At 42.6% G+C, this 14,197-nt stretch overlaps 1 protein-coding gene across 1 annotated transcript in view; it reads right to left on the bottom strand.

The window, feature by feature from the left end:
• EEPD1 (endonuclease/exonuclease/phosphatase family domain containing 1) overlaps positions 1–14,197 on the bottom strand; it is a 77,491-nt gene that overhangs the window by 5,260 nt on the left and 58,034 nt on the right. Inside the window, exons 3-5 of the mRNA XM_062497258.1 lie at positions 7,013–7,123; positions 3,596–3,730; positions 2,323–2,455 (exon numbers count right to left, since the gene is read on the bottom strand). Coding sequence (XP_062353242.1) covers positions 2,323–2,455; positions 3,596–3,730; positions 7,013–7,123 — 379 coding nt within the window. The remainder of the gene's footprint in view (positions 1–2,322; positions 2,456–3,595; positions 3,731–7,012; positions 7,124–14,197) is intronic.

The following is a 14,197-nucleotide window of genomic DNA, read 5'->3' as shown; positions in this document are numbered from 1 at the left end:
AAGGAGGAGCATCCACAGCTGCTCTGGGCAACTTGTACCAGTGCTTCTCCATCCTCACAATAAATAATTTCTTCCCAATATCTAATCTAAACCCACTGTCTTTCAGTTTAAGAGGGTTATTCCTATTCTCCTTTGTTTCAGCACTACACATCCTTATAAAAGGTCCCTCTTCAGATATCTTGTAGGCCCCTTTCAGGTGCTGGAAGACTGCTGTAAGATATTCCCTAAGTCTTCTCTTGTTTAGACTGAACAACCCCAGATACCTCAGCCTTTCTTCACAGGCAAGGTGTTCTAGCCCTCCGATTATCTTCACAGCCCTTCTGTGGAGTTGCTCCAACAGGTCCATGTCCTTCCTATGCTGGGGATCCCAGAGCTGGGTACAACTTTCCAGGTGGGGTCACATAGGAGCAGATTACAGAGACTGAATCCCCTCCCTTGTCCTGCTGTCCGCACTGCTTTTGATGTAGCCCTCAGCAGGATGAGGCTGACTTTCTGGGCTGCAAGTGCACATGGCTGGGTCACATCCAGCTTCTCATCCAGCAGCAATTGCAAGTTCTTCTCCTCAGGACTCTAGCAATCCACCCAGCACCCTGGTGCCTTGGTCCAGCCACTAGCAGGACCTCTGTATGCTCTCCATGGTCACCACACTGAAGACGAACTGGTGGAATTCTTGAAAGAAGTCAGAAGAGCTGCTGCAAAGAGTTAGCTATTATGCATCTCTCCAGTACTGATGAAAGGAAAAGAAGAGAGGCAAAAAGGAACCAGGACCCACTAATCTAATGGGAGAAATATGGGGATACTGTACCCTGGGTTGAGGTTGTGGATAGTAAACAATGTACCTCAAATGCTCACATGCCTCTTAGTAAGAATAAAACATAATAGAACAGGCATTTGTTAGCAAAATGCGAATAGAAACTCAAATTTACTGCATTACCCACAGACAAATCAGTTCTTACTGCCCATATTTTGTTAACTAATTTGGAAGAAATTTAAGAGTGGTTATTTTAAGTATGATATTCATTTTGGCAAGGTAATTCAGTACTTCCAAGTCAAATGTGTGCACTACTATTTCCTTAGGAGACCACACCTGCATCCCACAAGTTGGGAGGAATCTGAATTTCTTCTTATGTGAAAGACTAAGCCAAGAACAAGCATGCTCCAGTAACATGCTGGCCATATGAAAATTAAAACATGAAACAAAGAGAACACCAACAGTCTACATTTAGATGCAGTGGAAGTGCAGCTCAGCTGACTTCAGAAGAGCTACACATTTATTCCATGTTTCAGTTCAGCCTTTGGGGATTAAACAAATGATCCTTTTGTTACCTTCATCCTTTCCAATTTTAAAGTACGCGGACAAATACTTAAATCAGTAGCGCTTAAAATAGTTCTGACTGGCTTCTGAAGCTCAAAATTAACAACAATAGAACATGCAGAAAACCTGAAAATATCTCTTGAGTTGTACAAGAGGGATATTAATGCTTCCAAGTGACCAACCTGGCTGAGCTGGGCCAAGTTGAAAACCATCACATGAATAATTTCACATCTTTCTTAAGCAGTAAACAAAGTGCTAGACTTTTTCTGTTCCTATAACAAGATCAGCAACATGCAGAATCTAAACTGCTTTGTTTGGCTTCACAGGAAGTTAAACATACTTTGCAAGCTTCAAAGTAAAAAGCAAATTCACAGAAATGAAGTAAAGAAATCCACCTGCCTATTTCATTGCTCAAGCTCTGGCCTAAATTCTGGTGTCATTTCATCCTGGTGTAAAGCCAGAGCAACTTATTTGAAATCAACAAAATTATTCTACATATTACATCCAGGTACCAAAGCAGGATTTGGTCTCTTTTCTCATTAGCAGCCATCTGCAAATTTGCATTGGGTCTTCCAAAGAGCTTTCAATTATCCAAAAATTAAACATATAGAACCCAATTCCCTTGGAAGAAAAAAGTAATTAAGCTTCGTTCTGATGTCAGGTATGTGTTGTTTCCACAAAGCACTTAAAATAGGGTCTCTATTCTAGTGACTTTCCTTTGGCAGAACTTGCTGTTACAGTAGCACAGAAACAGAAGGAACTTAATTTAAAAAAATGGTGTCAAAGTCAGTAGGATCTCCCATGCTGTTAACTAGGAAAGGCTGTAAGACAATGCGCCAGGAAAAAGGACATTTGTCACGCTATGCATCACACAAACATGGGTAAAGAGAATTGTGAGGCTGGTAAGGGTATTTCTGAAATGCTCACTGAGACAAAGTTTACTCTTAAAAATGCCTTTGAATTAGACAGTGTGCATGTGATAGCTGGCAGTTAAAACCCAGCCTTACCCTTCAGAGTCTCCTGCAAACTCTGCGCACAGGCTGCTAGTTTGTGGCTGTCATGGTTCTTCCCAGTGTTCTCTCCTGCAGAAGGTGGCAAGGCCAGGTGAAGGTTAACCACAGTAAGATCATTCATTCCAACCTGGGGGGACAAGGAGGAGAAATCAATGCTGTGCACATGGGGAATGGAAGATCTCAATGCAGAACCACGTACCAGTTCCCAGTACTTTCAGTAGTAAATCTGGGTCAGTAGGACTCACACTGCTGTGTATGTGATGTCTCTTGGCGTCTCAGTGTGGGGAGGAAGAGGAAGGAGGCATTTGCATTTTGCAGCTTTGTTTGCAATAACCTCATACCCTCTCAGTTCTGGAGAAACTGGTTTGCATTAACAAACCGCTTCCTTTTACCACAATTGCAGAAAGAAGTCAGATGCTTATGAAAATAATTTAACCAGATGTTAATAAGCTACAAATAATGTTATGGTCATTACAGGGGCTAATTACTACTGTCTTGTGATCTTGTCACAGAGACTAACCAAGAAACTTAAATCACCTTGAAAAGAGCTGTTGGGCCCCTGAAATCTCCTGTTCACCTTCTGGGAGTCATTTGGACCTATTTGTATGATCAATTAATTACTAATACTTTATTTATTAATAATTATTTGATTAATGCTGCTCTCAAAGCCTTACCAGAGATGTCAAGTTCCCTAATCTGGACCCTTTCACCACAGCCTGTGTGGAGATGGGCCCTCTCTGCTCCTATGTTTGCCCCAGCATACGCCAAAGTACTGGTTCCAAAAGTGATGATGTTCCTTTAGATAGGTTTGGCCCCTGTGAAAAAGCTTTAAAATGGAAACTCTGAAGTATGACAGAAACATAAGATAGGCCAGCCCAAGTCTCACTGGACCACTGTGCCTTATACACATACATACTCATAAATATGTAAAATCCATCTCCATTCTCCCTGCACTCATCCTGCCTTGTGGCACTGACAAGAATTCCAGCACTTGTGGCCTGGCTGGTATTGGGGATCCACTGACCCTCAGGTTCTCAGATACTCCCTCGCAGCAGGATTTGCTCCAAGAGGAGCAAGGAAAAGGACTGACTGTGATGAACTACTACATGTATTATGGTGCATTAAGCACCTATCCATAATCAAGCCCTGGGACAGTAATGAGAAGGGTCAGAGGCTCATGTAAATTTTTATCTGTGAAAAACTGTGTCTCTTTTCATCTTAGCCAAATTTTTTTAGTAAAAGTTCTGCAAGGCACTCTGGCACTTACCTTGAAATGTGCAAGATACGGATGAGGATATGAGTGCCTCCCATTCCCATTAGTCTGTGCAGCCTCCTGAGATGAGGCATCTTTCAACTCAATGCCAGCTGTTGTATCCCAGAGGAAGCCAGAATATTCAACTCCCTGGAATTAAAAAGCGAAGAGAAATGCTGGTCACAAGATGGTAAAAACAAAATATACCGCCCAAATGTAGCCCCATATCTATCTATCTATATCTATATCTATATCTATATCTAATCATCTATATCTATATCCAGGCATGGTGCCTGCTGAGAGCAGAAAGCCCAATTGGCTGTGCCCAAGCATAAAGGAGAAACAGCTTCCTGGGTTATCAGTGGAAGATACAGAGGACTTCTTCAGTTCACCCCTGCCAAAACTCCTACCTGATGTGGGAGGAATGCTTCCTGGGACGCACCACTGACTTCACTGAAGAGTGAGTGTGCCAAGGTGAAATATGCATCACTCTGCTTACTCACAGCCTCTCACATGTGTACACTGGCTACAGGATGCCCAGTTAATTCCAGAACTGCTCCAGTAAAGCCAAGAATTTAATAATCTGTTTTATCTTCTACAGGCAGAGCTTGTTCAGGACCACTGTAGGGGTGAAGGATGCTGCCTCTCATGTGTGTGTTTGGGCTGATGTGGTTCCCATTTCCTCCTAATCCAGGCAAGGCACTGGATACCTCTGAGCATGGTCAGTAATGAGGTGGTTTGTTAGCCACATGATTAATTGTCTAACCATGAGTTTGGTGCCTTGAGGTCTCACTGGGTGACTGCTAGGGCATGCAGTGGATGGACTGTTTTCACCCACAAGCTAAAAATATCTGGGCCCCTTCAGTCTCTTGGCTTGAAATCTCATCTAGACCTCTCAGCCCTGTCAATTTCTCTGTCTCTTTTCCAGCTTGAATGTTTCATGCTCAGCTCTCTGCTCCTTTCAGCTCTGCTTCTATGATCCTGAATGTTTTGCGTTTTTTTATTACTTCATGATGTTGAATTGGCAGATAGCTGCCTACACTGGTCACACCAGCAGCAGTATCTAATTCAAAGACTGTCAGCCTCTTCAATCACCCAGACAACCATTTTTCTTGGCATCATTCAAACCCACTTCCCTTAGCAAATCACAACTAAATCCATTGCAAGGAAGAGTTTTCTCCATTTCAGCTGCAAAAAAAAAGTGTTAACTGCTTCACTGATTTCCCAAGAGCCTTGAAGGGATCAAGGCTGTTTCAAATTCCTTGATAACTCACCTTTAAATTACTGACAAAATCATTCCACCAGTAAGAAGCCTTAGGTCTAAAAACTGATACAGGAAAAGATGTAGAGGAATAAAACTGCTGTCAATAGCTGTTGGCTATTTCCAGGCTCCAGATTTTGTATCAAAAAAACTGTCAAAAGCAATTGCCTGGTTGAAATGCTCAGAATGTATGGAAGCACAAGCTGGAGGCACCATCCACTATTTTGTGTCATTTAGCCCTACAGAGCATCCCAAAATCAGCTTGTTCCAAAGATGCTGTGTTCCTGGGGTTACACTGTATTACATCACTGCATTTGTGTACACAGTGCTCAATCCTGACAAACTCACTAACTAGCCCCAGGAAGAGATTTTTTTGGCTTAGGGGAGGGTTCTCTAGCTCAGACAGATTCCTGTTAAAGAAGCTAAAAGGAAGAGTCAAGTAGATACAATTTCTATTCTTAGTTTGGCTGTGCATTTCTACCATAATTTTGGGAACCATTCATTCTTATATCCCTCTCCATAAAACAAGGTGGATGATAATTTTTACTTACTCACCCTATCATCAAAGCTGCCTTTGTTATCTTTGGAAGTACAGCTCAAGAAAGAACTGACTAAAGACTCTGAATTTAACATAGAAATTCTGAGACATTTATTAATAATTCTTGGTAAAAAAAGAAAAAGTGGAGGGAACAACTTTGTCAACTTTGCACAACTATCTATATTTGGTGTTTTAATGATCTGGCCTAACAAAATATCCCAAAGGAAAACTCCAGCCACAAATAAAAATGTCCTGAAGGGCATTTACACTCTGCACTTCAATTAAGTGTGAATTGTATTACGCTTCAGACATATTCAGACACTCTGCATCTTTCCAGACCCTTCTTAACCCTGTATGCCTGTCTAGCTGGAGTACAATCCTTGTGCTCTTCAGGTAGTGGGTTTTGGCTTGTTTAGGTCTATTTTTTCCTCATTCTTGGGTTTTTCTAAGGGCAATAAAAGGAGGTGCACCTGTGAAAACAGGAGTCCAAAACCAGTGAACGGTGCGACCTGATTTGGAAAAAAAAACAAAATAAAGAAATGTGCATTCTAAGCAGCATGACTATAGGACACAACTGTAGCCACATATTTAGTAACAAAAGTGCTCAGAATAGATAATTCTGGATCAATAGATTGTTGAAGTCTGCCCCGTGTACTGACACTATGTGTTGCATGACAGGTCTCAGGTCTTGCTTATACCCACACCATCCACACTGCAATAACTGCACCATGAGAATGACCCTGTTCAGCAACAACAGGCTGAAGCTCGAGGAGGACGCTGCTCTGAAAACTCATTAGCACCCTTAAGGATGAAAAGAAGAGATTTCTCTCTGGAGAAACTGCTTTTGAGCAGTGTTACTGCCCACCCCAGTACAGCTACACCTTGAATATTGTCAAGGGTAGGCAGGTACAGCTGTCACCACCTTAATAAATCAGTACCTCCCTGCAGTAGATAGTTATACACACACCCACACACACACATATACATATATATATATATATATATACACACATGCACATGTATATATATGTTCCCAGAGCAGGAGATGCTGCAGGGAAATGCACAGTGCAGTACGGTGCAGATTTCAAATGGAGTCCACAGCATTTTAAACACCTGTGCCAAGGACTCTGGGGAACATACAAGGTAAACTCTTCCAGGTGAGGCCAGCAGGCTGCAGGGCTCCTCTGCGGGCTCTTCACTTGCAGACTAGGAAAATGGGAAGCCCTTTCAAATGCCAGCCAGTGCAGCACCAGGGAGCAAGCTCAGTTGACTTGCACAAAACATGTCAAAAGTACTGCAGCCTGCCAGGGCAAAGAACTCAGGACTCTTACCTTGTCCAAATACATGGCTTTTCATCTATATATCTGTATTGCTTTTATCCACCTCCCCCAAATACATGCACACCAAATATACACACACACATCATCCTCCTTACAAGTGTGCCACAATTCTTCCAAAATATTAATTGTACAGTCAAATTAAAAGCTATAGGAACAATCAGCTTAAAAAAAAGAAATGCAAACCTTGTCAAAAAGGATTTTCAAAAAGTACTGCCTTAAGCATTCAAAATATGTCCTTGGTTTGGGGGGAGAACTAAAGCAAAGCCAAAGTTCAGGCATAGGGATTAATGTACCTTGGGTAGCTGGCCTGAGGGTTTTTCGGAAACAACACCCTTCCAACATCCTCTAGGGCCCTTCCACTTGCGGATGTTTGGCAGTGTTGGCTGGTTCAGCTCCATACAAAACTAGAGAGAGGGGAAAGGGGGAAAAAATAACATCAGCTTGGAAGGTATTAAAAAAATTTGCAAAATAAAGTGTGTAGTAAAGCACCAGTAAGAGGCATAGAGGAGCACAGGTTGTGCTCTCTGCCTTCCCTGAAGGCTTGCAAAGGAGATGGTCTGAGTCACATCCCAGTCTGACTCACCCTGACTAAGAGATAAATAAAAATTAAAATAACTCAGTGCAAATGTTGCAAGTAGAACATTTATTCCTTGGACCCTTTTATTTTCCTCCAGATCTACTTGTTTGATTGGAAAGAGGTTTCCTCTGTACTGCCTCTGAGGTTGCTGGCTGCATCATATCCCACCCCTGCCTGGGGCTTCACAAACAGCTGCTGAATCCTTCTGGGGGCAGTATGGCTGGCCCCACTCCAACAACACAGCCACCAGCATGACACGAGAGGAAGAGTGTAGACCAAGCTTAATAGCTGGAGTTTTGGGGTTAAGGTTACTCTGACTTTACGCCAGGGACATATGCTTGATTTCCTCTGTGCATGAAGGAAGCAGCTGCTCACTTGTACAGTTCCAGCACATCCTTCTCATGCTTCCCAGAGGTGCTTATCTTCCTAGTCACTGCTGAACAGCCACAACACTTGGACAACATTACATGTCCAAGCTCATGGTTAGAGCTGGAGAGGCTACATCATAACGCCCTGCAGATCAGAGACACCAGAACTGTAGAGAACCCCCAAGTCTTCCTGTGTAACTTCTTGAGACTGAAATAAAAGTAAGCAAATAAATAATTAAATAATAAAAGGGATCTAAAAGTCCTTGGTGCAGACAATATGGAATACTTTTTGTCAGGGGTTTTAAAACTAGGCTCAACAGGAGCTAGAGTCCTTTGCAAGGCTGAAGTTGGCTCCAGGCAGGTTCTGGCTGAAGGCTGGCAGAAGTTGGATGCCCTGGTTGTGGCAGAGGTTCTGGCTGCAGGGAAAGGGGCGAGTAAAGTCAGCCCTGTGAGAGAGCAACAGGGACTTCCACCATGCACCATCTTGTTCTGATACTGGAGAAACTGTTGAAATGAAGAAGCTTTCACAGCGAAGAATTATCCTCAGACAAAATCTTGGATCCAGAGCATCCCTCCAGATAAAGCAGCACTTTAACAAAGGATTTGCAAGGCAAACAATAACTTCATGTGCACAGTGACTCTCTGCAGTGGGACTTGCCTAACAGTTTGAAGAGCTACAGAGATGTACAGATATAAGTATTTCCTACATGGATATCAGTAAAATGATGGAATAGTTATTTTCATGTTTGTCTTTTGATTCAGAAACTAAAATCAAATCCTATCTTTCAATGACTCCCTTGTTTGCAAGTTCAGCATCCTGAAGGCTGAAGCTGTAAGCAGCCTGATTCTCAGATACACAAAACCCAGGCACCCTTACTTGCCTCAGAAGACCGAGAGCCATTTTGGTTGCACACTCGAAGTGAAAACCCTTGACACAGCTTTTAAAACAGTGTTGTGAGGTGCAGAGCTTGGCTGGGACTTCTTATTCAAGATGCCATATTAACATATGTTGTGGCTCATTATGTACTTTCAGGCAGTGCTGGGGCTGGGCTGATCTATGTAACTCGGAGGCAGGTAGGGTGCTTGACAGCCTGGGAACACAGCTCTGCTCTCAGCTGGTCGCCAGGTGCTACCCCAATAAATCACAGCAGACATAGTTACTCATTCCTGATGGCATTCTGATGTCTTCAAACAGAGTGGATTTGGTCAACAAATTTTCTAACACTTAAATAACTTAAATCAGAAAAACAAAAATATTGTTGTAATTAGGAGTTCAGCTGTAACCTGACAAAAGACTTATTTCTAGGTTGCAGTTGCCTAGGAAGTCTAGCCATCATAAAGCATATGACAAGACTGAATAAATCCTACAGAAACCATCATTTTATTAAAAAGAGCATCTTCAGTCTACTAGTTTGAATAGTTTGTTTCCTTCAAATTGATTTTTTTTTTAGGGCTTGGATTTTACTTTGTGCAAGCAAAAAGACAATAAATAAGATTATATGGTTTGTTCTGGGAAAAAAAGCCCATTCTGGGTACAGCTGCAGCCATGGAGAACTTGGCCTACAGCAGCTGATTTCAATCTGTACTCATTTTCCAAGGTTTACAGGCACACATATTTTGAAGCTATGACAGCATACTTACTGAGGGCATGTTTTTTTGGCTAAAGTGAGAATGGCATTTTCAAATCATGTTGTTCTGCCCACAAAACCCAACATCAACCAACATTATGCTACTCAGGCAGCAAAAGTATGCAGACAAGCTCCTAGTCCACACTGGGAATGAAAAAAAAGTCTTTCTTCTTTTGCAAAACTAAGAGCAATGCCAATGCCTTTGAGAGGCAATTCTTCAATTGGTAAAGAAAACTTAAAATCTCAGTCAATCAAAACAATTATTTTTTTCCCTTCTAGTTTTGTTTTTCTCTAGTCTTTCAGCCTGAAAGTTTCCTGAAATTCAATCAGTTTGTTCATTATAACCTACACATACCAAGTCAAAGCTGACACACACACCGTGAGACCAACAGCACCACAGCTAATTTACACAGATGCCCTGTGGTCTCTCTTCCAGCTGGGTGCTGGTTTTCATGGGATAGGCAGTGCTACCAGGAAGCAGGAACATGGCAGCACCAGGCTCCAAGGCATACTCTAAACAGAAGAGTAGGCTGTGCTTGTGAGTGGCCAACCTCCTTGTGCCAGGTGACAACCTGCCCATTGGATTCAATAATCTTAAAGGTCTTCTCCAACCAAAAATAAGTCTACAAATGATTGCCCCCATCTGGTATGCAAGGCACCAGTAAGAGTCACTACCCCAAGAACTGGGACAAGCCCTGTTGTATTTGCTGATCAGCAACACATCATTTCCCCAAGAAGGAAGGATCCAAAGATGCAATTGCCCTTTGTCCACCTAATAAAGTGCTGGCACCTGTCCCTCCCTGCCTATCCAGAAGCAGATACAGGTACTTATGGCTGACTTTGGAAAAGAACACAGCACAGCTGGAAGAAGCTGGAGAAATGCACATTTGAGGAGTGACTGGAGAAGCAAAGGCAAGAGGTCTTGGACCAGTTTGGGAGCAGGGAAAGAAACATATGCTGGGCTGGCATATGCTAGAGACCATAAGGCAGTTACAGTCTTCCTAACACACCTACCTGCCTCCCTCCCCAGGGCACACCAAGCACTGCAAGAACATCTAATTTGTGCATTAAGTTTAATCTGTTCCAGTGCATAACTCTGCCTACTAGTAGGGCTGCTAGCAAGTGCTCTGCAATTCTGCACACAAGCAGGTCCTACCACATCTTCTTCAGGATGCTCTGGTTACTCTGTGTCTTATTTTGGGGTGCTATTTGTGTAGCCAACCCCATTTGTGCAGCAAGGTCATCCTTCCTAGATGATGATACCACTCCATGCTGAACATCTTGGCCTGCTAAGTGTTATTTCTGTAATGAGAGCTCTGGGGACCCTCTGAGGACCACCCTGAGCCAGCAACCTCCCCCGTGGTGAACATCTTTTGCTCAAAAAGAAGATGGGCTACTCCTAAACCCCAATGAAACAAAATGTGACAAGGAAAACAATACCTTAGGGATTAATAAATGACATTTTTCTTATTAGCCAGGGATTGGTCTTTGGAGATTACCTTTGTTTCATACCTGGAGTCAGAGCAGAGGCTGTGAGAAGGGCAAGGGGAGAAATAGCAGTGAAAATGAGATTGCAGGGTGAGCCTATTGTTGTGGCATGGTATGTCTATCATCATCTGAACTTCAGAAAGGCACTCAAAGCAATGAAATATCCATTTTAGTTAACTACCACAGAAGCTGTCAGGCCAATAGGGCACTGCAGTTGAGGTAAACAACTACTTGCTTCATCAAAGAAAAGGTGATTTTGGCTCCTCCTAATTGAGAAGAGAGATGAGAACAGCAGAAGAAATTTTCCCTTTCTAGATGTCACATATGCAGTTACTTTTCCTTAAATAAGCACTAGGGGGAGCAGTTTTAATGAGTACCAGAGATGAGTAAGGAACTTCTATCAATTTCTTATCATCTCAGCTTTGTGTAGGTGTCATATTAGCAAAGATTTGTTTTTCCATGGGGAAAAACACTTGCAGTTTGAAGTAAGGGCTGTTTAGTGCTACAGAGCTTCTCCAAGTATGATGGAATTGGTGCATCCAGGAAGGGCAAACAGAAGAACTCTAAGAGACTTTGTAAATTGAGCAGTGGCACTTGATAAGGCCCACAACACTCTCCAATAAAAATCCCATCCTGAAATATGATCTAATATATTTCCGATAGAAGATACAACAAAATTGACAGTGGCTTCATGAGACCATATGGCAATGCTTATTTTTAATCCATTCTTTATTACATACTTGAGTTCCCTGCTCTATCCCTATGTACTGTACAAACTAAAAATTAAATGCACGTTATCCTTTATTCATCCAACTGGACTGTACTTTTATTGCTAACTGAAAAAGCAGACTTGAACATCTATAATCTAAATCCAATCTACTACAGGACACAGCTACAGCTGGCTTACCCTAACGAAGTCAGACCCAGAAAGCCAGGAGCAGAAATGTTGCAAATACATCCAAGAACCTGACAACAACGCCTTCGGTTTTCAAGCAAAACTTTCTGATTTGACTTTCAGAAGGTGAGTCTTTTGTTAGATCAGGTTTGTGAGGAGGAAAAGCAGAGTTGGGGGGTGAAGAGACTTCTGTGTGCTGTACTTTATTGTACTGGCTATTGAGGTAGAGGTAGGGAAAGGTCAGAGGCTTCAGGACTGCTGTCCTGGTGCGGGCACATATGACAGCACAAGGCAAATTAAGGGGAGAGCAGATACACAGCAGGGCCAGAATGCCCAGCACACTTCTGCAGCTGGGTAACACTGAATGCACCTCCCACAAGCTGGAGCAACTCAGGAAGGGGACACAGATGTGGATCTCCCTTGGGGGTTGATTCTTTCCCTTTTTCTCACTGTGGAGTTTTCCCCATTGTCATGCTAAGATACCTGTTGATTAGGCCCTAATGACAGGGGAAAGAGGGGAGGGAAGAGGGAAACCCCTCGAGATTTAAACAGCCAGAAGAGGAGACCAAAGGCACTGGCTCGGCCCATTTCATCCGCAGAGTTCAGAGGAGAAGGACGATCGCCGTCTCTGCCCCATTCCCGCCATCCCAGCGCCGGGAACCATCCTCACTGCTGTCGGACCCTGCACTGCTGCCTTCTCGCTGTGAACTACCACCATCCAGCACTCTGCTGAGCACTGGGACCGACACCATGATCGGAGGGCTCTCTCTCCATCTCTCTCTCTCCCCCTGGGACAGCGATCCCATCACCCCCAGCCCTCCTGCAGCTCTGTGGGACCTGCCCAGCACCGGGAACAGCAGCTCAGGGAAAAGGTGCCTGCAGCCAGAAAGGACTGGGACTGAGTTACTGTTCTGTTTGGTGCTAATTTCATAGCTGTTGTTTTTGTTTGTCTTGTTAGATATATTAGTAAGAACTGTTATTCCTATCCCCACATCTTTGCCTGAGATCTCCCTTAATTCCAAACTTATAATAATTTGTAGGGAGGAGGGATCACACTTTTCATTTTCAAAGGGAGGCTTCTGCCTTTCTTAGCAAATACCTGTCTTTCACACTAGGACAATCTCCTATAACCAAATGTAACAGCACAGAAGGAAGCATTAGTACGATTAAAGCCTGAAACTGAGACTCATCACTGTATCCCATTTCCCGACAAGAATGTTGTCTCAGGCCTTTATTGCTTGTTTGCCTCTCTCTCAAGAATATCCCTTTCCTGTTTGCAATAGTCGAAAAAAACACACAAGAGAATGAGATGCATCCCCTGCCATGCAGGATGCACTCACCGGCTCTATTCTACATAAGACGCATGTGGGAAAATTGGGGTGACCCTATGTTAAGTTCTAACATTTTTCACATGCCTATTCAAATAGTCCCTTCTAGGAAGACTTCATTAAAGACTGCATAATCTTTACTGCTTGTGTTGTTCATGTACTGATATTACACAAAGGCAGATAGGGGTCTGATAGGCAGGTAATGAGTGTTTTCAAAGGAGAACAAGCCCCCTTCAGGGAATCAGTTTCAGTCTTAACCATGTGTATATATTTGTGACAGAAAAAGTTTTCTCTTTCTCAATATTATACAAAATTCTGCAATGATGTTAGAGCTGAGAATATAATTTTTAAAATTATTTAAAATATAAAAATATATATAAACATAAAAATTAATTTTCTAAAAACTAAAAGTTTGGGAGAAAAATTCTAGGACAAAGAGGAAAAAAAATAGTAATCAACCCACTGAACAGGCAAAGGCTATAGATTCACACCTGGAAAACTTTTATGCGCCTCTGACCATGTTAGCGTGTCCTACTTGTACTGGGTCATTGAGACCTTCCCGTCCTTTCTGTATTGGTTTGTTGCTACTAGAACTAAATCAAAACATCTAGATTCATGACCAGATAAATTCTTGCTATCCTTCACATTCTTCACAAACACTACCTAATTCACCCTTCAAAAAGCTCTATATACTCATTGTGAGAGGTGAAATCAAGGCAGAACCCTTTAGCACAGCCAAATATTCACTCCTTTTCCTTCTTCAGAAATAATACAGGACCTATAGGCACAGTCACCACCTCTACATACATTTGTGTGCTATGGACATACAAAGCTCATTTGTTGGGATAATGTGCAAATTGGGGTCCCCAAAGCTTGGTCCATCTCAAGTCACCTATAGGTCTTTCCTCAACTCAAGGAGTCATTTTTTCCCTGGAAAATGTGCTGCTTCTGCTTCTTCAAGAGCACACCAGTAATTCAGAGGATATTTTCTCTGAAGATCAGATTCTCACTCAGCTCTGAAATGACAGCTCCAGGCACTATGTTATGGACCACAGAGCAAACACTTACCATACTGCAGCCTCATCCCTATGAGCCTTGGTGACCTAAATTCGCAGCCTTGCTGCAAAAACCACTTCTAAGCTTTACTCTTTTAAAAAAGGAAACCTTCAGGACTGAGCTTCTCAGAGGAGACAG

The sequence above is a fragment of the Cinclus cinclus genome, chromosome 1 (genome assembly GCF_963662255.1).
Source record: "Cinclus cinclus chromosome 1, bCinCin1.1, whole genome shotgun sequence".
Lineage (NCBI taxonomy): Eukaryota > Metazoa > Chordata > Aves > Passeriformes > Cinclidae > Cinclus > Cinclus cinclus.
The sequence above is the reverse complement of the archived record's forward strand: the minus strand, read 5'-3'. Positions and strand labels throughout refer to the sequence as shown.